Raw genomic sequence first — 26,146 nt, forward strand, 5'->3', positions numbered from 1 at the left:
AAAAAACAAAAAACAAAACTTGTCCTTTTACTAGGTGACCTGTCTGTCTCCAACTGCTTCCCAACTCTGAGCCTGGAAAGATGACGAAGACCTAGTTCTCTACTACTGTTTTAAGAAGGTTTGCAACCATGGAGATTTAGATGGATAAGCAAATTGCATCCTCCAAAATAAACTATTCTAAACTGCGAGACCCTAAGATAGGTGAACGTTTAGTATGTTCTCTTAACTCCTAAATTTCCAAGCTGCTTCGGTGGACCTGGTATTATTAGTGTCAGTACGCTCTTTTTCTCACAAATCAACTTTCTGATGAACAGAAACACACAGAGCAAGGGTGACACTCACCTTTTCTTTGTCTTTCCTGATTCTCATTCTTTCACCATAGACCAGAAACACATGCTGAGCAGGGTCATAACACCCAGGGGACTGGTCAACCAGCATCAACTGACACCAGCGGAAAAGGTCCCGGAGGTTGAATTCCCAGGGTCCTCCTTTCTGCCCCCATTTCTTCTCAACAGTCACTTCATGATCGATCTGGAAAGAAGTACCCTCATTGAGAAACTTGTCTCACTGCCAAGCACTACATTGTTTTCAATGTACTACAAATGCAAATGTAATCTGAAACAGAAATTAACAGGCTTGATTCAGATGCCTCCTTTTCTCAACCCTGATTTCTAAATGCCAGGAATTGCTTGTAAGCATTAAAATTGGTACACACAAAACAGAAGTGATTGCTGTAACCGTCAAACGAGAAGCTTGCCTTACACTAGAAATGTGTAGTTCAAGTTGATTTGTCTATTATAAAAAATTTTAAAAAATTTTTTTTTTTTAGGGACCAGTAGTTTGGGAGATACTTATGTTACGAAAATGCCGGTACAAATATAGCAAGGAAAATGAAGAACTCACCTGGTTATTGAAAGCAACCATTTTCTTAACAATATTTTTGTCAATGGCTGGAAATAAAGTACTGGCAATGAACTCCATGTCAATTACTGTAAGGGGATCCACAAAGACCTATAAATTTTAAAAATAACATGAAGAACTGTCATTGTTTCTCTTTACCAAACACCAAAAATGACTACCACATTTCACGTGAAATTTTTATTTAACAACAAAGTAGCAATACCTCAGTAAAATATGTAATTTCCAGTTTCAGAAATTTCTTTGACAGCATTTTTGGATACAGAATCATATATAATGTTTAAAATATAAAGCAACAGAAGCTTTTTTTTTTTTAGCTCAACTGTGGTGAATTAAAGATATGAAAAGATACATGCAATTCATTTTAAAAATGGATTTGCTTTAAAATTTCTATGTATTATTATGTAAAATGCTCTAAAAAATCTATATGGTAGGGATATGACTGTTCACTCTAAAGCATGTTAAACTTTTCAATATCTTTGAAATTTTTCATGATAAAATACTCTTAAAAGATACTCAGCACGTTCTTAATTCTCAAGGGACAGAGACTTTAAGGAAAACTAACATAGAGGCATTCCCAAATCTCTAGATTTGCCAAATTCTCAAAACAGCTATTAAAGCAAATAATAAATTTTTTTTTTAATCTGGATAATTCACAAAATGAGTTATTAACCTCCTCTCAATTATTAAGGGAATGATTTTTTAAGAAAATCTGTTGAAAGAAAAGTATAAAACATAGAATGTGTATATACACAACACTCCAGAAATAAAGGCAAAAAGAAAAAAACACCACAATGTTAATAATGATTGACATTGGTACTGGGAATATAGATTTTTTTATTCTTCATGGTAGTCTTCTTCAATTAAAATGCATTATTTCATTTTCATTATAAAACGTTTTTAATGTTTCAATAGATTGCACAGATGTATTAAAGATCAAAGGTTGGCCTTCCTCCAGCGTAGCAGGGGCGGGGGTTCAGGGACCATGGTTTCAGGGGACATCTAGGTCAACTGGCATAATAAAATCTATTAAGAAAACATTCTGCATCCCACTTTGGACAGAGCCATCTGGGGTCTTAAAAGCTAGCAAGTGGCCATCTAAGATTCATCAATTGGTCTCAACTCACCTGGAGCAAAGTAGAATGAAGAACACCAAAGACCCTACAAGGTAATTATTAACCCAAGAGACAGGGCCACATAAATCAGAGACTACATCAGTCTGAGACCAGAAGAACTAGATGGTGTCCGGCTACAACCAATGACTGCCCTGACAGAGAACACAACAGAGAATCCCTGAAGGAGCAGGAGTGCAGTGGGACGCAGGCCTCAAATTCTCGTAAAAAGACCAGACTTAATGGTCTGACTGAGACTAGAAGGACCCCGGAGGTCATGGTCCCCAGACCTTCTGTTAGCCCAAGACATGAACCATTCTCAAAGTCAGCTCTTCAGACAGGGATTGGACTGGACTATAGGACAGAAAACAATCCTGGTGAGGAGTGAACTTCTTGGATCAAGTAGACACGAGGCTATGTGGGCAGCTCCTGTGTGGTGGGGAGATAAGAAGGCAGAGGGGGACAGAAGCGGGCTGAATGGACATGGAAATACAGGTGGAGAGAAGGAGTGTGCTGTCTAAGGGGAGAGCAGCTAGGAGTATATAGCAAGGTGTACATAAATTTTTGTATCAGAGACTGACTTGATTTGTAAACTTTGACTTAAAGCATAAAAAAAAAGATTGGCCTTCCTCAATGAGTGCAGTAACCGAATCCTGAAGAGGGTGATGGCCTTCCTCTCTTCCAGCTGACAACACACCAGTTCAAACCAGTGATTCAGGGCGGGAGAGAAGTGATGATGGAATCATGAATAATCATCACACAAAGACATGAAACTGAGAAGCAGAACATTAAACTGATGTAATGTTTGAATAAACATTAAACTCTCATTCTCACAGGGAGCATCCTAACAGCTAAGGGTGAGCAGTCTTATCAGCCCTAAAACTGCACCTTTGGTCTTGCAACAGCAAATCTTACCTGAGTGAATCTGTTAAGGAAAGACTTGGGCAAGCCCTTCCTCCCACCTCCTTGTCTGAAAGGATTCTGACACCCAAAAATCTTCGTCTTCTCGTGCTGTACTAGAAAACTCATTCCTAACTCAGGAACATAGATTTCTCCTCGATGGTCAAAGCAAGCATTGAGTCCTTCCAATACTGACTGAGAAGCCAGGTTAAGCTATTTGGAGAAGAAAGTGCACACATTTGTTTTATTACATACACTACACAATTACAACAAAAAGCAAAGGAATAATATGTATAAAAGTAAGACTGTTATCTTCAGGAAGGAAGCATAAACAATCTTGGTTAACATTCTATTTAAGCTGAGTGATGAGTTGATGTGCACTCAATATACTACTTTTTATTTCACATAATATGTTAAAGAGATTTTGAAATGTGTAAAATAATATATCAACAATTCTTAGGTAAACTGAATATTCAGATTGAATTAAAAAAAGACAGTTAAACTCTTCTCTAGAGTTAAATTGTACCTGTGTTTACCCACTTTGTGAACAGGTGATAACATAAAAAACAACTTGCTAATGCAGATACCTTATTTTCGAAATCTGGCTTTTTTTCAAATTTAACAATAAATGTATGGGACAGATGAGGCCTGACTACTCTTTACATGCTTTCCTGGCTCAATACTAAGCAAAATCTCCAAATGGGTTTCAAAGTTGTGATATAAACAACATAAAATGGAACTACATAGCTACATTACACTGACTGTTTTGTGAGCAATAAAAAAAAATTACAAAGGGTTCCTGTGTCATAAAGGAAAAGGGATAAATGGAGGTCTTCAGACACCGGGTTCAGCACTCATGTGGTTTTTAGACAACATGGAAAAAGTGGATTTAAGAAATGCAAACAGACAAAAAACAGGTCTGTACTAGAATGTCCAATGTCTTATTTACATACAAGCACGAACTCCTTTGTGTTTCCTCAAACAGGTTAAGTTCTAAAAGCTGGTCTTAAGTGTGTCTGCAAATCCAGAATGCCTAAGGAGGGTTTAAGCCTGCAATCCCTGGATGCGCTTATACCAGATATAAGTATTATCAATAGCCTTCAGCTTTAAAACTAGGCATTCTTTTCTTCTGGGTGATGAATGTTCTATCAGACATCTTTTCCCCAAAAATCTGGCAAAACTCCCTCTCCTGGATGGTCTGCCCAAGAGCAGCAGCAGCCAGCTCAGTGTTAGGGGATGGATTGCTCAGCACTCCCTCTGATGATGTGGAGCTTTCCAACAGCATCTGAATCTAGCAAAACTGCTGCTGCTTGTGTCACAGTTCTCCATCTAAAGCACTTTCATCACTGTAATCATGTTAGCACCACACGACTTCCCAGCCTTTTCCTGAATTAACATTGCACATCCCAAACTGACCCGACTCCTTCAGCCACAACCTTAAATTTTTTTTATTTTGTGCATCACTGTTCCATGTTTCAACCTGGCTGTCAGTCACATAGATTCAGCACGTATCTTGTGATAGGCTCTGTTCCTCTGATATCCAATACGCACATCTAACCCTGACCATTTTCTCATGTCTCTTCTTACTATAACTCTTCCTAGTCTCTCTACTTTTGCACTGTTAAACATGAGGTGGTTGACACTATTTGTAAAGGATCTCTGAAATAAAATACAAATACAGCAAGCCTGCCAGAGATTAGAGAACAAACTAGACAAGAGGCAGCTTTTCTCTGCAGGTAAACTTAAAAAAGTAGAAGAGTTTGTGGGTTATATGTACAGAGGCTTCTGTATATGCTTCCTGCCAAGTGACCTTTCTTTTTCTTAAAAGAAACCAAGGAGGATTCTTTTCATTAAGAATTTGCCTTTACTAACCACCAGCATGATCACCCACTGAGAATTGTTCCAGAGCTATGAAAAGTTGGACTGCTCCTCCCACATGTGATTTCATCATTGGCATGATGGACGCTCTCCTCACCTCATCCAACACAACCCAATGGCCTGCCTTCAGAGCTGCCAGCAATGGGCCATCGCGCCAGGCAAACTCGCCTGCCTTGCCACCTTCAACAGGTAGATCTGCTCCAAATAGGTCTGTGATGTCCTTTGAGAAGGGGAGGAAACACAGAAAAGCCAACATTACATAAAAACATTAACTAGATCCCAAAGTCCTAAGCCTAAAATGATAAATACTTGCGCCTTGTGCTGCTGCTCTTCCTTCTTACACTCAAAAAGATAGACAAATCAATTCTAGCACTCCTTTCCAGAAGCCCAGACATGACCCAAATACCTTCTCATCATAATACTCCAAGTAGCAGTCAAACGGAGCTGACATCCCAGATGAGTAGTTCTCAACCCTGGATAGACTTGGGGAATTAACTGGTGAACTTCTTAAACAAAACAAAACAAAGCAACAGCAACAGTGCTCAGGTCCCACTTCCAGAGAATCTCACTTGCTTTGTCATCTCTGTCTCATATTTTCTTGAGATTGTTTCTACTAATTTTTTAAGAAAGGAAACAACTGAAGTGGGATTGTATTACAGTAAACAGTGAGGTGGGTAACTCTCAAAAGAGAATAAAGAGTTCAGTGAGGATAACAATACAGGTGTCAGCTATTAATGAACCCAAAGCAGAATCAGTCTCAAAGGTTGCTGTGGTCTTTATCGCCATATGAAATATTTGGGGTATTGACAATCCCGTAACTATTTCTGATTAAGAAACTCTGTAAGAGTGACATTTACTACTGTCTATACCTAACAAAAAAAAAAATTTTTTTTTTTTTTTTTTATTACCTATCCCCATTAGCTAGAGAAGACTAAGCTTACCGTCTGCTCTGACAAGTTGATTCGAACAAGAGTGTTGCCTGAAGCCTTTGCTAGTGCTCCCACCAAACTGGTCTTGCCCACACCGGGGGAACCCTCCAGGAGGATGGGTTTGTTCAGTTTCGTAGCTCGTAAGAGTCTCTGGGCATTCATAGCTGTAGTGCCAGCACTGAGTGCATAGTCAGCAATATTATTCCTGTGAAGGACAGGTCCTTAAATGAAGAGAAAAACCATATATAAGCTGGACACCACAAAGCTGTATGCAAACGTCAACACGACACGCTCAGAATCCATCATGGCTATCATTCAGTGAAGTATCATCTGCAGTGAAAATTCTTAGCCCCTATTTCAACACTTCCCCACTCTGGGATCTACAAAATGCTTTACGGGAATAGCCAGTAGCATACTTTCTTCAATTATGCCCACTACTCAGATTGCTCCTCTCTAACCACTGTGAGACACCTATACACAGGTACATAAGTCTAACTGCAAACACACGTCTCTTTTCACAACCTACCTGTACCTCCAATTACTACATGTACTTGTGTAATTTACCTTTAGAAACAGGTATTTTCCTAAAATTCAGATATAAGTGAGGTGTATCCACTAGTCGTTTATCCACGGCTTTTAGGCCACCAAGACAATCCAGGATATGTCCTTGACCGGTAAGGTAGCTGAACTAATAACAGTAACTAATAACAGCCTCAGAGGGCCTAACATCTGTGCCACTCTCTCTCTTACAAAAAGCTTCTGGTACACTAGTTTGGAGGGTATGCACTACAATAGCACCTATTACCTCAGCCCTGGAAGCAGAAAAAGGCCCACCGCAGTCCCAGGCCACTGATACCATGCCTACACAGGGCACTGAATACTGCCATGGTGGCTCAGGGTACGGGTCTAATGGTTAGGTTGTGCAGGCCCCCTCCAGGACAAGGAGGGTACTGTAGAATACAGAGCTCTGAGGTGATGGAAAGGGGCAATGTGCCATTAGGTCAGGAGCCTTGGCTGATTTTGTTCACCACTGAACATCCAGTAACTGCCACTGTACCTCTTATATTTTAGGCGACAATTATTAATGTAGGGAGGAAGGAAGAGATAGGTAACAGATGTCCCTGCTACAGAAGCAACTATGTGAAAAAATTAAAGAGTGCTTTAGAATATATCTAATCCAAATGCCTCATTTAAATATTTGGTAGAAGCACACTTAGTTAGAATGAAAGCAGGGATTAGAACTTAAGCCTGATGTCTCCTCAACTACTGCATTTCCCATTTAACCATTCATTTATCCCATCACCCAACAAGAGACATTTTCAGAGTGCCTATGACTGCCAGGCTACATGTCAGATGCCAAGCAGTCACAAAATCTGTTTTTTTAAAAAACAGACGAGATTCTGTAGTTAAGATACATTTTGGGTGAACAGGCCTTTGTTGGTCAATTATGAGTCCACTGAGAAGTGGACTCAACGATGCTATGGAAAGCTTTTGTTTTGAGCACCAAATAATTAATGAATACATGTATTTTTATAAGACAATCTATTCAGAAATTGAAGACTACATTTTCCCTTATTTTTACATGCCAGTTATGTATTTCGAACCATTTATACAATTTTGATTATACGTCAGATTCAAACTCAGATAATTAGTTAAAAAAAACAATCATTAAGACTGATAGACTACAGCTAAAAGCAACAACCACAGGACAAAATATTTTTATGTATAAGAAGAGAATCGTCATTGATTTAAAATCATGCTTACCCCTTGGTATAAAAAACGGATGAATTCCCCAAAGGTTATCTATCCCAGTGAATTCCTTGGCCTTGAGCCTGTCATAAATCTTCAATTCGTTCTTCTGACACTCTGTAAGTCGGACTATCTTGGAAAGTCTCTTGCTTAAGAATTTCAGACATTCTTTGCGAGCCAAGAGGGCTGTACCAAACCCAGAAGAAGTTATTCCTAAAAGACAAAGGATCAGTCCATCATTCAACACCAAGCTTCACAACCATTCAGCAGAAGCTTTAGTGCAGGTTGCTGGGGAAAACAAGGCCTCAGCAGAATTACAGCCCATGTATGATGTCTACAGTGTAAGCAGTCCTTAGAAGTCTGACCCCCAAAGTTTATAGATAATCAGCTTAGTAGCAGCTAATTCAAGAAAGTATTCCCACCACTCAATGATAAATCAGCCTAGAAATTGAGTAACTAATGCAGTATTATCAACCATTTGGTTTATATTTCTAATCTTCATGGCTGAAAATACAGAACATAAATAATGAATTTTATAAAACTATAATAAACTTAAAACAAATTAAAGAATTCAGGCCCATTAACTATAAATAGCTATAATATATATAATAGTTATAACTATAAATATGACCACTCACGCTATGAATTAGTGCTTCAGAAATGAGACCATTTTTAATAGTCTTCCTTCTATTCATAATCACTGCTCCACATTTACTAAGTACCTGATCTAAAAGCTATGTGAAGTTTCAGCATAATATCTTTTATATTAGCCACCTCTCAAGCAGGAGCAAAATGAGAAGGACAGCCCTTTTCAGTATGGAAATGTTAGTGTAAGTAATTCTGTAAAATATCTAAGTCAGAGGCCTGGGCTTGCTCTTCTTTCCCTCTCACCCTCCATCCCACCTCGTAACAGACAACATACCTGAACCTATTCCATCTATGTACACCAGGCATGCGGCATGGACAAAAGCTGCCACGGTAGAGATGGCCTCTGGCCTTTTCGAAGCAGCTTCCTCGCCCATTGTATTCATGAAGTTAACCCAGGACAAAATATCTCTGATACTGACCACACACCTTCGGCCAAACTCCTGGTGGGTCAGCCAGTCAATGAAATCCAGCATTACCTCAGCTATGTCAGTCCCTAAGGAAGCAAGAACATTTGCTATTTGTGGGAGATCCCAGAACAAGGGTTTGTAATCTGGGACCCATGGATGGTCTAGAAGGGGTCAGTGCCTCTTGAGATGATATGCAAAAGTTTATAAATGTGCATTCATGCATCTTTTCTAAGTGGGGGAGAGGATCCATAACTTTTACTGCATTCCCAAAGGGTTCATGAATAGCATCTCACCCCCCGACACACACACAAAAAGCTCAAAAATTACAGTCTAAGAGGCTACCCTAAAAATTGCTTTTTAAAAAAAAAGCATTCATTTGTTCATGTTCAGACAGAATTTTGAAGTTAGGACACAATAATTTTAGAAAACGTACAAATTTTATTATACTTTTTAACTGATTCATTAGAATGGGGAGTGCCACTTTTTCAGTAGCATTTAGCTTTGGTTGTTTGTATTTAATTTACATATCAGTAAGAATTTAACAAATAAGGAGGGTCACAAACTATTTCAAGTTGAGTGACTAATAAATGACTATTCTAATTATAAAATTACAAATGGTAAAATGCTTATCTGAAAACGAAAGTACTCGCTAAGTAGTGTATATATGCAGATAGATGGACAGACACACAGACAGATGACAGAGATAGAGACATAAAAAAAAACCTTTTTTTTTTCATGTAGATTAAAAGCAATAACGGAAGAGAGAGTTTTTGCTTAGGGAGCACTGAGTTTATGTTAATTGTGATGGAATAATTTAGAAAAGGACAGCGAGAACAGTTGCACGACTTGAATGTAATCAATGTCACCAAACTATACTTTTAGAAATTGTTGAATTGGCCTTTGTTATGTATATTTTCACCACAATTTAAAAAAAAAAAAAGCAATGCAAATTGAATTCTGTAGAGCAATTTATTAAACTTCTGAAGGCTTTAGGAAACATTTATCAAGAAAGTACAAGTACCAAAGAATGTTTAAAAAAAAAGAAATAACACCCTGCTAACCCAGAACTGAAGCCAATCCTAAGTCCACCTTTCAGCCAAAGATGAGACAGGCTTATAAAACAAACAATAACACACGTGATCTTAGTTCAACCAAGTATACAAGACCAAATGGGCAAAGATGAGAAGGCAAGAAGGAACAGGAAAAGGGGATGAATGGACACAGGGAACCGGGGTAGGAAGGCAGAGAGTGCTGACATATTGTAGGAATTGTAACCATTGTCACAAAAAAATTTGTGTATATATTTTTGAATGAGAAACTAAAAAAGAAAGAAAAGGTAATAATGAGGAATTAGCACTGCTGTACTGTAGACCATAGAGCAAATAGCCTTCAAAACCACAGCACAAATTAGTTAGAAAAAAAATAATCAATTGAATACTACTACAGAAAAAAAAATAAAGCCTTTGAAAAGAACTTATAATGATAAATCAAGGGAAAAACTCCAATAATAATGAAAAAAGAAATTAAATACTGTTTCATCAACCAGATACCAAATACAAGTATTTGGATCCACACTCCAGAGTGAAAAAAATAAAATAAAATTTATAAAGGATTTAATGAAAATGGAAAAATTTATCCTGTAATATAAGGAAATTAAATCATGATTATTGAAAAAAACAGAAGATCGTTAGAGATAAAGTAGATGGGTTCATATACATTTAAAAAAAAATATTAAAAGGTAACAAAACATGGAAAAACCTACATATAACTTTAATAGAGAATACAATCCAAAAATATATGCTGTATTTTTAATGCAAATAATATATACCTTCTACATTTTTTCGCCAACTGCTCACTCCCCCTGTGAGGTATATTTTCACAAGCACCACTATGCCAATTTTTTTTTATATGCTGCTATAAAACAAAATTAGCATAGAACACTGACAAAAATACCTCACAGGGGAAGGGAGCAGTTAGCAAATACAGAAAGCGTGCATTATTTGCATAAAAATATAGTTATGAATACCCTGGAGGCTAGACATCTATGTGGAGACTAAAACAAAATGTGGAAACTGAAGACATCTCTGCCTGGGTGTGGGGACCAACAACTCCTCCAGACGAGATTGAAAACTATAGACCTAGTCAATGTTTGTGCCACCGAGTGGCTGTCATATTGGCGTGGGCCGGGGAGCGGGGAGACTAGAGAGAAAGCAGTATGTTTAACAAGACATGGAACGCACATGGGTCAGATCCAGGGGTTCAGGCAGCACTGGATATGAGAATGTGGCAGTTCTGTTCAGGTCATTCTTAAAGGAGTCTTCTGTCTTTGCTCAAAAGACCAAAGAGTCTTTCCTAAAAGACCATGGGTGATCCTGGTTTCTCTGCAGCTGCTTCCCATAACTATCCTACCTAATTCTGAAGCTGTGCTTCAGGGCATCTTTAAAAAATTGAACATAACCATGAATCCCAGTCCCAAAGCAACAGATATCCCTTAATTAGTCTTTAAGAAACAGGCACTTGATCAAAAAAGCTATGTATTAAAGCTTGGAACTAGATCTGGGTTCTAAATACAGCCCATCCAATGTCTAACACATATATCAAAGGAATCTGGGCTCAATAAAAATTTTTAAAAACATATATTTTTTTTACTCTTACTAGAATTTTAAGAATTGTGAAATCTAAGTTATTAGTATATGGGAGGTTTTTTTAAAACTATTCTATTTTCCTTATCTTTGAAATGTTTCATAATAAACAGAAAAATTAAAAATTCAATGAAAGAACAGCAAATTAGCTGATGACAACTAAAGAAATGCATTTTAAAATCCTATGAACATTTTCTCAAGGTGGTAATGACTAAAATTTCAACAAAAAAGTCCCCATCTTTAGCCAATAAATGTACCTCATATAAAGATGGCCAATGGTGAAACAGGAAGGAAGATAGAACTTAATAACTCGCGTGAAGGAGGCAATGTGTACAACCAAAAGAAACAACAAATCCATTGCCATCAAGTCAATTCCAACTCACAGCAACCCTACAGGACAGAGTAGAACTGCCCCCATAGGGTTTCCAAGGAGCACCTCATGGATTCAAACTGCTGACCTTTTGGACAGCAGCCAAACTCTCAACCACTACGCCACCAGGGTTTCCAATGTGTACGAGGGGCACTTTAATAGACAGTATCAGCCTATTACCATGTTTTCCTTAAATCTATTTCGGTCTATTCTCTACCTCACTTCTCTCTCAAAACCAAAACCAGATCCATTGTCATCGAGTCAATTCTGACTCACAGCAACCCTATAGGTCAGAGTTGAACTACCCCATAGGGCTTCCAAGGAAAGGCTGGCAGATCAGAACTGTCAACCTTTTGGTTAGCAGTCTGAGCTCTTAACCGCTGCGCCACCGGGGCTCCCATTTCTCCCTATAACACATTAAATCTACATACTGCTAACCTCCTGTGCCACACCCCTCACGTCCAATTACCACCACCACCTGAAAATTCTCACCTTTATGATCTACTCTGCCCAGAGACAATCCCGGACGAAGACTGCGATTGATAATCTGAATCAAATCTTCACGGCTTGTGCTTTGAGGGCACCATATTTCAGTAAACCGGTTTCTTAAGGCAGGAGACAGCTGTAAGGAACACAAACTCCTGTGTGAATTTAAAACCTATGAGGAGAGCTAGAAAACAAGCCCTTTGAAAGAATGTCAGTTGTCAGCCTGGGAAGAACTAGATGCTTCTTTTATTACCTCTGTTATTAGATACCATTTGTTGCTCTGTCCTGGCTCCCTATATATGTCATCCATTAATTTCCACCACACCTCCAAGCCAGTATTATCACCAATCCTTTATAGAGAGGGTACAGAGCTTCAAGGTCCTATAGCGTAAGTGGTGGAAGCCGGATTCCAATCCAGGTGGGTGACTCCCAAATCTGAATTCTTTCTCTTAAATGACATCTCTTCCTTTACCGTCAGCCATATAACCAATGCTTTAGAGGAAAAAATAGCTATCTTCCCATAGGGAAGGGCTGTATGAAGTACAAGGAGAATACTTCTATGTGACTCAAAGGTAGTAAAATTTTAAGGAGGAATATACTTTACATCTGGTATAACAAAGAACTGTTTAGCCTCTCCAACCTCAGGGCTTTTGCCCTCTGTCTAAATTGTTCTTTCCACTCTGCTAGGTCAGTTAACCCCTGATGACCCTTCAAATTTTTACAATGATAAAAGCATGAAATTTTCAGTAGTCATTGCTTTCCTGTTTACCTGACTATAAACTCCATCCTCTATCTGGCCTACCAGAGAAGACCAGGACCAGTCAGTGCCTGTACTCAGAAGCAACCCAGTGAAGACCTAGTGAATGCCAAAGTGTTCCTCATCTCCAACCTAGACAAGCAGCAACTCTGGCGCTCAGGTTAAAGTAGCTTTCCTTTAGGTGAAAGTTGGTGACCTTTGTCATAAAGAAAATTTAAGCTAACCTGACAGGCAAGTTAACATATACAATCCTGAATTCAGAACTTTTTGTGGTATTTCTATCTGCCAGTGAGCCAGTTTTTACATTCTGAGTTTGAAACTATGGTATATTTTATTGCTTCTCTGGACAGCATTTCTTGGAACAGTGATAATCATTCCTCTCATGCTACCGAGGAAAATAAGCCAGTTGCCGTCAACTTGATTCCAACTCCCAGTGACCCCATGTGTGTCTGAGAACTGTGCTCCGTAGGGTATTCAAGGGCTGATTTTTTTTTTTTATTAACTTTTATTGAGCTTCAAGTGAATGTTTACAAATCAAGTCAGACTGTCACGTATAAGTTTATATACACCTTACTCCGTACTCCCACTTGCTCTCCCCCTAATGAGTCAGCCCTTCCAGTCTCTCCTTTCATGACAATTTTGCCAGCTTCCAACTCTCTCTATCCTCCCATCCCCCCTCCAGACAGGAGATGCCAACACAGTCTCAAGTGTCCACCTGATATAAATAGTTCACTCTTCATCAGCATCTCTCTCCTACCCACTGTCCAGTCCCTTTCATGTCTGATGAGTTATCTTCGGGAATGGTTCCTGTCCTGGGCCAACAGGTTTGGGGACCATGACCGCCGGGATTCCTCTAGTCTCAGTCAGACCATTAAGTATGGTCTTTTTGTGAGAATTTGGGGTCTGCATCCCACTGATCTCCTGCTCCCTCAGGGGTTCTCTGTTGTGCTCTCTGTCAGGGCAGTCATCGGTTGTGGCCGGGCACCAACTAGGTTCTTCTGGTCTCAGGATGATGTGGGTCTCTGGTTCATGTGGCCCTTTCTGTCTCTTGGGCTCTTAGTTATCATGCGACCTTGGTGTTCTTCATTCTCGTTTGATCCAGGTGGGTTGAGACCAATTGATGCATCTTAGATGGCTGCTTGTTAGCATTTAAGACCCCAGACGCCACATTTCAAAGTGGGATGCAGAATGTTTTCATAATAGGATTATTTTGCCAATTGACTTAGAAGTCCTCAAGGGCTGATTTTTTTTTAACTTTCCAGGCCTTCCTTCTGAAGTGCCTCTGGGTGGACTTGAAAACCCATCCTTTCAGTTAGCAGCCAGCCAAGCACTTTAACCGTTTACATCACTCAGGGACTCTGAGCTAAGGAAAACTAGGCCCCAAATATCATGTCCACATTTCTGACACTCACCCAGTTACTAAGGATCTTAACTGACTTCATTCAAGATTAACCCCTCTATTTTTTCTCATTATCTCAGACCTATTAAATATACTATTCTTTCACTAACATAACAAACCAGTATCCTGTAAATAATACTGACATCTCTACCAAAAGGCTTCATGAGCCTGCAAGTCACAGGGCTGTTGGTTCTTAACTGGATCCAAACGCATCTCTGAGCAGAAAGAACTGCTCTTTGCCCTTGACTTTACCAACAGTCTGGCAGTGACCCATACAACCCTTAAGAGAACAGGTAAGTTCTAACTACAAAACCAGAAGAGGTTTCTGGCTGTGAATTTTTATTTTATTTATTTATTTGGTCACTTTAAAATCACTCATAAAGCCAGATTAGCACTTAAGACAGTGGACTCTAGAAGCAGAGCTTAAGTTCAAATTTCAGTTCTAATTTTTCTCATCTGTAAGACTGGAATAATACCTTTCTCACAGGGCTCCTAGTAACGTATGTAAAGGGCTAGACAAAGCGACTGAAACACTTAATGAAATTTCTGATACTGAGAGAAAGTAAGAAGTCAAATAAGGAAATGTTTATCTGTCAGACTTATCTTTTACTCCAGCAAAACAAAACAAGTTGCCATCAAGTAGAGTACAATTCATGGCGACGCTACAGTACTCTGGATTTTAATCTTTTACCCGGTATTTACCCAATATAAAATTCCAAATCCATTTTTATATACAGTATTTATGGGTGCTAGCTCAGTGAAGTCAAAAACTAGAAAAAAATTAGGCTCCGGGAAACAAAATTGTACCTCTTTTTTTCCAAAGTCGCCCCCAGGGTTCATGGTTGCTAAGATACGGAATTTTTTCCCAGCAGTCAACAGCTCTACCTCGTTATCCCTGTCCTCTAGACTGCCTTTTTCCGCTAATACCAGAGACTTTTCCACTTCAAGGACACTAAAAGACAGAAAAATTAAAGATATATCTAAGATTAGAAAAGGTTTCTGTGTTCTTTCTATTTTGTAGGCCTCAATGTTCTTCAAAAAGGAAAAAAAAGTACCTCCTCTGCTGAGCTTTCACTTTAGTTAACAGTCTGCCATAAATTTAAAAATGACTCACTATTCTAAATGCCCAGGTAACAGAATATTTCTGTTCAAGAGAAAAAGAACACCTTTTCCCACTTATGCTCTATTAAGGCATTTGTCTTAAAACTGGTTACATGTAAATGTTCATACCAGTATTATTCATAATTGCAAAAAGTAGAAATAACCCAAATATCCATCAACTGGTGAATGGATAAACAAAATGTGGTGTATCTATACAATGGTTACTACTGGGAATGAAAAGGGACAAAATATTGATACATAATATGCAAAGTGAAAGAACCCAGACACAAGAGACCATTTATATGGAATGTCCAGAAAAAGCAGATCTATAGAAACATGAAGTAGATCTGCAGTTGCCCAGGGCAGGAGGTAGGACCAGGGATTAACTGTAAATGTGAAAAGGGAATGTTATCGGAATGATGAAAATGTTCTAAAACTGGACTGTGGTGGTTGCAAAACTCAGTAAATTTGCTAAAACTCATTTAATTGTACATTTAAAATGGGTAGATTTTATGATAGGTAATTTATACTTCAACAAAGATAAAAATAGGTGTTGCTACATCGAGACTCTTATTAGTCTGAGGTTTTGAGATAATAGCCATTATGATCTAGAATTCTACTTCTAGCTCTTTCAAAATATTAAGATAGTAGGCACATAATTTGCCTAAAGCAAGAATTTTAACTTTACCCTGCCATCCAACAGCCCTGCCTTTCTGATTATTGATAGTAAAAAAAAAGCCAATTAAGTCTCTTAAAGGAGTGCTAAAACTTAAAAAGGCAGTAAGTCATCAATATTTCCAAACACTTACAATGCACCTATAAGAGACATTATCATGCATAAGAGTTATTATTTATAAATACCAGACCAGTAAAAACAGTGAACCCAGGGTGAAGTTCTCACGCATGTACCTGTTGAGTCTTTCTAGGACGGAGTCATCAGCCAGCGAGATCTCATCTAAGAGGAAAAAGCCATCCTCCTTCATGGCCAGAACCAGAGGCCCATCATACCACTCAAAGAGCCTTGATGTGTCAATTTCTTCCTAAAATTTGGAAATGAATGAGGGGAAAATTAAAGGGCAGGTGCTCCACAAGACAATACACAGATGGATGGTTATCTGCTAGGGTCATTCTGCAGAAGGAAGGAGATGAGAACAAGGCACAGAATCTGTGGGCCAGGATGCTCAAGAAGGTCCCTTGCAGACGTGTGAAAATCGGCAGATAACACAGTCACATATAATCTAACTGGAACCCAGAAACCCCACCATGAACAAAATCCCAGCTGACTCATGTACACAGCCAACTGTAGTTGAAAGACCACAACATTATTTGCTACACAACAAACCTTGTCCTTTGGCTTCTGTCTCACTGGCCGCAGCCCTCCCAAGAAGTCCGATGTCTCCATATGTAAGTGGCAATTGACTGCGTATAATTTCTGATTTGCCAATGCTGCAAACATCTGACAGATAGTAGTTTTCCCACACCTGTTAGAGACATACCAGTTTAACAAGGGGCAGGTGCTCCAAAGACACACATAAATGCCTGCCCCAGTCAGCAAAAGAACTAAGCCATAGTGCAAGGCTCACTCCAGCAACAGACAACTCTGGCCAATGTGGTGGCCCTGCACTGTAGTCTCTGGGTGCCCTTACTCAAAACACAAGCACTCAGCATGTTCTTTATCAAAAATGGCAAACACTGCACTAATTCCATCCTTCCTAGTTCTACTAATAACCACTAAGGGATGGAAAGGAACCCAATCCTTACAGACTTTCAAAAGACACTAGCTCATCTGCTCTTCTCCACACACCTAAGGATGAATCTCACTGTTGAAGAGAATAGAAAAAACACCCCCAATGATAATGATGCAGGAAATCATCCTTTTCCAGGAAAGAGAAATCTAATCTGAAGGTGAGGGAAAGGAAGCAGTAACAGACCTCTTACTTGTTTCTCTAAAACAAAAAGGAAGGAAAAGAAATGACAAAGAAGATTTCCTAATGAATCCTTCAGAGATATAACTCGAGTAATCCTATGGTAATGAGCTGTCACACAATTTTACCCAGTGTCTCCAATGAGCAGTACTGGTTCACCAAATTCTAATGCCCTTCCCACCAATATGGCCAGTCTCCGCATGCCCTCGGTCCACACGATGTGGCTGAACTTGGACTCCAGTTTGTATGTTTGAGTAGACAATTTACCTATTGGAGGCAAAATAAGTATTAGAATCCTAATATCAGTGCAACTCTAGTCATTCTCTGCTGAGCTTTATGGCCTACTCACCTAGCAATTTTAGGACATTTTCTTTGGAGAAAAGGGATTGAGGACACAATTTTTTCTTAAAATGTTTTTCAAGGACTTCTTGAATCACACTGACCTCCTCCTGCTTCCTGACTCGCCCTGCCAGGAGCATAAAACCTTAAAAAAAAAAAAAAAAGGGACAACGAACAATCGAAAGCGTCTAGCAGCAATACCAAAGGTTGATAGGAATATGGAGCAATGGCAACTCTCATACACTGCTGGATGAAGTAGAAACCTGAAAAACTAACTACTCTGGAAAACTATGAGAAGCTGTTAAAATTTACCACACGCCTGCCCTATGACCCAGCAATATTACTTCAGCATACTCAAACACAAATGAGCAAATGTGTATATACCAAAAGACTTGCGCGAGAATGTTCAAATCACCTTATTTTCTAATAGGTAAAGAATGAAAACAACCCAAACGTCCATCAATAAGAGAATGGATAAAAAAAATTATCTCCATACAAAGGGGATACCATCCAACAATAAAAATAAATAAATAATGAAGTACTGGTAAGCATAACAGTGTGGTTAAATCTCGCTTAGGCTGAGTGAAAGAAGCCAGACCCAGAAGAGTACATACTGCATGATTCTATTCAGGTGAAGCTCAGGCAGACAAAAATCAACCAGTGGCAACAAAAGTCAGAGTGGGAACCTTCTGAGGTGCTGGAAGTATTTTAAATCTTGGTCTACGTGGTGATTTACATGGGTACCTATGTATATAAATCCACCAGGCTGCACACAAAATGTCACTGCACTTCACCCACTTCACTGGGTGTTATACCTCAATGAAGAAGCTTTCAACAACTGTGCTCTTCCCTCCATCTATTCTTTACCAGGAAATAAAACCCTCATGGGCTAGTTTTTTTTACTCTATTAACTACTGTATTAATAACTGATCAGCACTTTTCATATCAGAAGATTCTGAAATGCTTTCTACCACTGAGAGGAACATATAAATTCTTCCTATAGTTTAAACCAAAATTACCAAATATGAGCCTCAGATAATGTAACTCCCTTCATTCAGAAATCTGATATTATCTGACACATCAGTTTTCCATGGGTGCCTAAGGCAGAAACACAAGTATCTGCGGTCACCACACTGGTCAGCTGCAAAGAAATGATCCACAAACTACCACCAAGCACCAGCCTGAACTCCCAAAGGGTTTGTGCCCATATTCTGACTCCTATGTGTGGCCACCTAAAGCAAGAGTGAGGAAACCTTAGTTACCAATCTGTACTAGCACAGAGGCCTGCACAAATAGGGCCATTTACAACAGCAGTTGGGACTTAGGATAAAGAAAGGCTGCTTCTGGAATACTGTGTAAAGTATGCATATCAACCCCATTTTGGTGCAAGATTTGTTTTAATAAAAAAGTTTGACATCTGGCATAACTTTATAGTTTGGGAGCATTTGATTGAAAACATACCATCATTGGCTAAATGTTGCAGCCAGTCATATTCCTTCTCAGTCTGCTCAGCCAATCTGTACCTTTCGGCCCATCGGAACAGATCACGAAGAGTAATGAAGCCCTGCTTTCCGGCAAACACTGAAGAACCTCTGCGATAGGACTATTAGAGCATGAAAACAGGCGTTAGTTGTACTAAATGGCAAGCATGTGTAACAACTTACATAAAATCTCTAACAAACTTAAGCTCCCATTAAAATGATTTCATTCTACTGAAGATTAATTTAAAAATAAGAAATGAAAATGGGGTGCAATCATCTGAAAAAAATGTTAAATTCATGTATAAATAAAGAATACAAATAAACAATGGAACTCCATGTCTCGTAAGTCACATAGAAAAAAATTATAAATAGCAATACAAATGGTGGCAAAGATGCATGAAAATTTGTACCACACTATAGTACCATAATGATAAAATATATAAATTATTTCAACTTTCTAAAAAGTAATTTGACCATCCATACCTTCCGGTGAACAAACTTTTAGGCTTATAAAATAAAACAACTAGCTTTGCAGTTGACAAAGAAAGGAGATACATAAAATGTCTTCAATTCTGTCAACTCAAGAACTGTATTCTTTCGAATATCAGAACTGCCGGATATATGAATACCAGAAAAACTTTTATCATGATGTTAAAATACACACAAAACAAGACAAAAAGTGAACAAAATGCATTTTAAAAACAAGAGCTTCACTGGGGGGAGGGAGGGGAAGGATAGACTTTTGTTGCCACCAAAATAAACTGTCAAATTTGATCACCAAAAAATCTAATCAATACATTCCATTCAAAACTAAGTGATGAGAAGATGAAATACCTGAAGGTCCAGCATTACTTTAACCAACTTGCTGCAGTAGGAGGGTGGCAAACTACACCGTTTGTGCAAGATTGTTTCCAACTCAGAACTAGGCAATTCATCAAAGTGCAATTCTACAAACCGGTTCCTGAAGGCTCTAGAAAGCACCTAGGAAATGCACAGAAAGACTATGGTAAAAAGGGTCTCCTAATTTCTAACCGGAGACCCTACTACAAAACAAAAAGAAAAACCCTCCAAAAGATGCAAAAACGTCTCACTCTTACCAAGAAAGATTTACTACTCAATGCAGTCGCAAACGGAAGAAGGGTGAAAATGCTACACACCTTTCTACCTCCATAAAGTCCTGGGGGATTTTGGGTGGCAAAAAGCATGAATCGAGGGTGTGCTTTAACAACTTCTTGTGTTTCTGTTATGAGCAATTCACGGTTATCATCCAAGAGTCGGTTCAGTGCCTCTAAAACATCCGTAGGGGCCAGATTTAATTCATCTAAAATAATCCAGTAGCCCTTTCTCATAGCATCAATAAGAACACCTTGGAAAAAAATAACCACTGAGAATTAGGGCACAAATCAGTCAAAAAACTTTTTTTTAATGTTTTATACACATCAAAAAATTGTTGATTATTATTAGGTTTCAAAGCAAATGACTCTCTGCAGCTAGTCCTGCCTCACAACAAATTGTGACCTTGCATGTCAAGGAAGCGTAATTTTCAATGAAAATAGTCCTTTTATTTCCCTCTGAAGAGGAGCCAAGGCTGACAAATATCACATTTCCAACTTGTTTATTATTTCCCCCTACAGCCTAATTTCATTAAATTACTACTTCTCATACCCATCGCCAGCTTTTCCCTGCTCGATGCTCACCCCTTCCTTTGAGTCTCTCGGAAATGGCACAGCAGTTCAACAGCACTCTTTAAGACCCGGGCCCAAGTGCCATGAACAGCTGACAAGATTAGTGGGACCCAAAGGAAGCTGGGCCCTTATCAACCCTTAACTGTCATGTAGTTCAGGGGCAAAGAAAAACCATCTGTTACAGCAGAGGTCCATGTGCTTCAACTAGAAAGGCTGAAGAATATTACTTGGGGAAATAGGTCTACAAGAACAAACCCGTAAACCCATGGAACAGAAAACTAACCTACCTTCTTTAAACACCAGCTTCCCTGAGGCATCAGATGTATAGCAACCAATATACTCCTGAATATCCGTGTGTTCATGATTGTTTATACGCACAGAGTGGTTCCCAGTGGCTGCAGCCAGCCACCGAATCAGGCTTGTCTTACCAACTGATGTTTCTCCCTGAATTAGCACTGGGTAGGTTCTTTAAAAGATCAGCCAATAGAGCAATAAAAAAAAAAAAAAAAGAATCAAAGAAAGAAAAGAAACCAGAATTAATTTGAGTAGTGATTTAAAAAAAAAAAAAAGAAATCAAAGAAAAGAAATCAGAATTAATTTGAGTAGTGATTTAAAAAAAAAAAAAAAAAGAATGACTGAATCATTTAACATCATCATAAAAAACATTTCTATAGACACCTACACACCACTAATAGAATGTCTCTCAAGCCCTGAGAAGTTTCAATCTAAAAATAATTCCTTGGGAAATCAATGAGGAGAGTAATTCTAGTATCTCTCATGCTACTTGTGGAAAATAGTGACACTAATTATTATTCATTTATCAAATAATGGGTGACAAGTGTTCATCAACACAACACTGAAAAGCAGCTTTGAAGATGACTGAGCAAAACAGTCTGCATCAGAATTGTTTCCACTGAAGGTGCAACTCCAGACAATGCCGCATTCCAGTAGAAAAGTCACAATATTGACTTTAGAAAGGAATTATTCAGCTAGCAAGTGAGTAGCAATAAAGCACTTTGAAAGTCAAGGAAGACTGGAGTGTCATCAAATCGGTATGCTGGTAGAAACCCAGAGCACGGAAGACAAGGGCCACACACCCTGCAGAGACCACTCGGACTATATCTCTCAGGTTCAGCTTGACAGAAGACGTGAGAATATACGTCTCATCTATTGTAGGTTCCTTGTCTCCCACAGATATCCAGTAACCTTCAACCTGGATAAGCCGGCCTCCTTTCGGTTCTGGAATAGGCTGAAAGACAAAACAGAGGTATAACCCACCATACATTACAATGGCGCATCTTTAAGAAAGGGGTATAAAGTAGGAAAAGAAGTTGTTACTAAGAACGCTACGTTGTTCAGGGTGCGTTCAGCATTAACATCCATGGACAAATGTTTTTAAAAAATTAGTTTGAGGAATGAAAACAAAATGGCAGCATGTATTCGTTTTAAAATTGGGGTGGGGGTAGGTGGGTTTGGAAAACACTTGAATCAAAACAATTTCTCAATTATTTCAGGAAGCAGTTCTCTTCTCTCACCTATCAAAATTCTCACTGGTGAAGTATTTTGGTCAAAGCTATATATTTCATATAAATCATGTTCTACCAAAAAGGCATTAAAGGAAAATTGATCCTTCAGAGAAATTACTCCATCAAGGATTGTATTTCAGAAGATGGAATGATCTTTCCAAGATACAGTGGAAATTAAACTGAACCATACAAAACTGCCATTGTTTATAAATCAAAAATGGTCAAATAGTGGTCAAATGTATAGTCACAGGAAAGTATTTCTAGAGCATCTGGCCCTCTGATTTAAAGCTGTAATTCTACGCACTGCTGGGGTTCCTTACAGAGCCCTGGTGGTGCAGTGGTTAAGAGCTCGGCCGCTAATCAAGGTCAGCAGTTCGAATTCACCGGCCGTGAGCTCCTCGGAAACCCTATGGGGCAGTTCTACTCTATCCTATACAGTTGCTCTGAGTCAGAATGGACTGACTGCAATGGGTTTGGTTTGGTTTTTTTTTTTTAATTGTGCTAAGAGGCAGTGGAGAAAAATGATCTCTAAGATTCCATCACAACCACGAAGAACACACAAAAAAATGAGTAAGGAGGCAAAACTGGTATTGGGATAGTAGGTAAAGCAAACTTGAGTCTTCTGTCAACATTTTTACAGTTCTTAAGAAGTATTTATTCATGTGCTAATTGAAAAGTTTAAAAAAGGAAAAAAAAAAAGGTTGAGCCCCAAATAACTACAAGTCTCAAAGGCTCTCTCTTCCCTAAAGAGGAAGCAATCAACATATAAACAAGCCAGCTGGTGAACCAGTTTCTCTGAGCCTTTTTTCAGTACTATGTACGCTACTCTGTAATTCACTGTTAAACTCAAATGGTTTGTCTAAACAAGCAAAAAAAAAAAAAAAAAAGTTGCACTAAATAATAGTGTAATTATAGTGCAACCATCCAATGGGGACTATGTGCCCATACCATTAGAAAGCATGACAGAGGGATCTCTGGAATAAAATATTCAAGATATAGTTCGGCTAAGAAGGGATGCCACAGTAAACATTTACCCTCAACCAAATGGGGACAGGGAAGCTAGACCAATGGAAACAGAACAGCCAGAATGGAAATAATGAGAATGTTGATATAGTGTGAAAAATGTAACCAATGTCCCTGAACAAGATGTACAGAAATTGTTAAATGAGAACCTAATTTTCTGTGTAAACTTTCACCAAAAACAGAATAAAATATTTTAAAAAGGGGGGAGGGGATGCTATAGAACATTCCTACGATATGTTCCCACTTATATTAAATAAATATTAGAATTTGCCTAATAAAGCTATACACGCACATACACATCAGAATTTTAACGTAAGGAAAACGAAACACATATACAATTTACACGGGAAAGGTCTATTTACAGGCTTTGTATTTCCCAAGAGCAGGATTATAGGGAACTTTCGCTATTTGTAATGACACATTTCTGTAATGTTTAACTTTTTTCAACAGATTTCTTTTAAAATTAGAAAAGTTTTCTAAAACACAAACCACCTGAAGATTTGATAATTCAGCCTTTCATTTATATGCTAAACAGTCAAAATTCAAAAGATCACATACCTGCTTCAGCAGACTTTTGACATTGACAGAAACAATGTGTTGGCAAATAAGCTTCTGAACTAGTGGGTGTGATGCCCTGTCAAGCTGTGTTAAGAAACCCAAACAAAAGCCCTAGAAAAAAACACAAATATGTATAACACTAAATACCCCTCTGCAGTAACAGGCCAATTTATTTCAAGAACAAAATTTAACGTCGTAAAGGTTAAACCTCTTGAGTGGTGCTGCTTCTTAGAACAACTTTTAAATGTGTTAAGGGGACAAAAAAAGAACTGGGTAGTTCTGGCATGGGGTGTCCTAGAATAATCTAAGCAGAGAGCATGGCAAACTTGGCTGCATCCCCACTGTCCCCAACCTATGGTGAGCCCAACCTATGGTGAGCCCAACCAAGCCCCTCTCCAAAGACAGCCTTTATAAAGACCTCATAGAGTGAGCGCTGGATGCTGCTACATGGATTGGAGGCTGCAAATCGCAAGGCCCTGCAGAGGGTCCGAAGGCTGTAGTGAGGTCTGTGGCCAGTCCCATCCACCAATTTGGTCTCAGACTCTTTCCGCACAGCTGTGTAGAAGCTACAAAGAAGATGCAATTCAGGCAACTTTATTAACCAGTAACGATTCATTATTTTGCTATTGTTCCCACTTTTCTAAAGAAGGTCCAAAGACCATCTTTATATATCTTAAACAGTTAAGCTTAGACACAACTTCCTAAAGCATGCATCAAAACCTCTCAGGGAATCTTTTTAAATGTATTGTCACATACTCAGAGGCTATCTTTCCAAATAATACAATGAAGATCTATCAACTCCCTTTGGGAAACTGGAAGTGCAAGTTGCAATTGCTCTGGCAAAAAGGTTCTGGCAGAAAGAGGTAAGAAGCTTCTGTCTCTTACATGAAAGAAAATGAGATGTAAGAGGCCCTTAGCAAGAACATACTGACTCCAAACCCAGAGTTGGTTCTAACTTGGGAGACAAAGTCCCTGTGTAATTTATAATGGTGGTGGACAAACAGAACAAACACCATGTCGTTCTGGTAGGCTACAAATATGGCTATAATCAGTAATCCCAAAATATTAAAAAGCATGAAGATACCTCCCACACTTGAGAAGTACAGGGGATGACAAGATGGGAGACATTTCAGAATGAAACATGAAGTGCTTCAAATTATAAAATTCATGATCAAATACCACAAGACCAACTGTCATCAAATATGCATCACAGATGAAATAAAGTTCCTACCCAAATGGGATTTTTCTTGAGTCTTTGCAATCTAGCTACATATCACCAGTGAGACTGAAGAAAGAGCTACTCCAGAAGGGGGTTTTTAATGCATGGAACACACACTACTTACACCACCAGCATTTGACAAGAGCCTCTGGTTTATCCCTAGCCCCACTGCTGTATCTCCAGCCTCTCGAATTTTAACCACATGTTTTTACTATTGTCCAAATATTCGTGCCTAACAAAAAGTGTTGCAATTCAGGGTGTGGTGTAGTAAACCATTCCATTGTTGTTGTTGTTGTGTGCTGTCAAGTCAATTAATTTCAACTTATAGCAACCGCAAATGACAGAATAGAACTGCCCGATAGGGTTTTTTTAGGCTATAATCTTTATGGGATCAAATCACCAGTCTTTTCTCCTGCAGAGTCGCCGGTGGGTTTGAACCACCAACCTTTGGGTTAGCTGAGTACTTAACCGTTGTACCAACAAGGCTCAATTCTAAAGCATTTTAAACAAATGCCTTCTTGCCTAAGGTATTGGAAATAGTACTTCCAGACTTCACTTTCTGACCCATACTGCTTTATAAAGTGTTATTTTTCTTCACTTATCACAACCTAAAATAATATTACACCTCTCCATATTAGTTTTATTAGTTATCTTCACCTCTAGAATTAAAGCTCCATGAAAAGAACCATGATTTTGTCTGTCTTATTAACAGCTATATCCCTAGCTCCTGGGCATTTAAAAAATGAATGAACTAACCACAAAATAAACCTGAAAACACTAATACGATCCTTTTCAACCTTTTTACATATTGTATATTTCTTTCTAGAGGACACAGAGGAAGTTAAGTAAGTGGCTTCCCCAAGATGGCATGATTTGTTTCTCGCAAAGCTTGTCCGACACAAAAGATTGGACCCTTTCCTTATGGAATACAAAAACCAGGGGAAGACTCAAATTAAAGCACCAAGCCACATGACTACTCTATCTATACACTATTCAGCTAAGTATCTATTAATTCCAAACTTGACTGAATCAACTATATCAACCTTTTTACATCCCACATAGCTAGTATACAAATTACAAATACGAAAATTAAG

The 26,146-nt window shown here is 38.6% G+C and overlaps 1 protein-coding gene across 4 annotated transcripts in view; it reads right to left on the bottom strand.

Moving 5' to 3' along the window:
* MDN1 (midasin AAA ATPase 1) overlaps positions 1-26,146 on the bottom strand; it is a 180,378-nt gene that overhangs the window by 82,074 nt on the left and 72,158 nt on the right. For all 4 annotated transcript variants that reach the window (XR_002784801.2, XM_010602811.3, XM_023543791.2 and 1 more), the window contains 20 exons: positions 24,252-24,399; positions 23,834-23,944; positions 21,824-21,975; positions 21,014-21,192; positions 20,199-20,407; positions 19,876-20,022; positions 19,022-19,163; positions 17,571-17,705; positions 17,350-17,488; positions 16,639-16,777; positions 16,206-16,336; positions 15,003-15,147; positions 12,046-12,175; positions 8,409-8,627; positions 7,502-7,699; positions 5,750-5,958; positions 4,906-5,028; positions 2,946-3,143; positions 904-1,011; positions 343-531 (listed from right to left, as the gene is read on the bottom strand). Coding sequence is in view for 3 of the 4 variants with exons in the window: in XM_010602811.3 (XP_010601113.2) it covers positions 343-531; positions 904-1,011; positions 2,946-3,143; positions 4,906-5,028; positions 5,750-5,958; positions 7,502-7,699; positions 8,409-8,627; positions 12,046-12,175; positions 15,003-15,147; positions 16,206-16,336; positions 16,639-16,777; positions 17,350-17,488; positions 17,571-17,705; positions 19,022-19,163; positions 19,876-20,022; positions 20,199-20,407; positions 21,014-21,192; positions 21,824-21,975; positions 23,834-23,944; positions 24,252-24,399 (3,151 nt within the window). In the remaining variant the exon portion in view is untranslated. The remainder of the gene's footprint in view (positions 1-342; positions 532-903; positions 1,012-2,945; positions 3,144-4,905; positions 5,029-5,749; positions 5,959-7,501; positions 7,700-8,408; positions 8,628-12,045; positions 12,176-15,002; positions 15,148-16,205; positions 16,337-16,638; positions 16,778-17,349; positions 17,489-17,570; positions 17,706-19,021; positions 19,164-19,875; positions 20,023-20,198; positions 20,408-21,013; positions 21,193-21,823; positions 21,976-23,833; positions 23,945-24,251; positions 24,400-26,146) is intronic.

The sequence above is a fragment of the Loxodonta africana genome, chromosome 1, assembly GCF_030014295.1.
Source record: "Loxodonta africana isolate mLoxAfr1 chromosome 1, mLoxAfr1.hap2, whole genome shotgun sequence".
NCBI classification, from domain to species: Eukaryota; Metazoa; Chordata; class Mammalia; order Proboscidea; family Elephantidae; genus Loxodonta; species Loxodonta africana.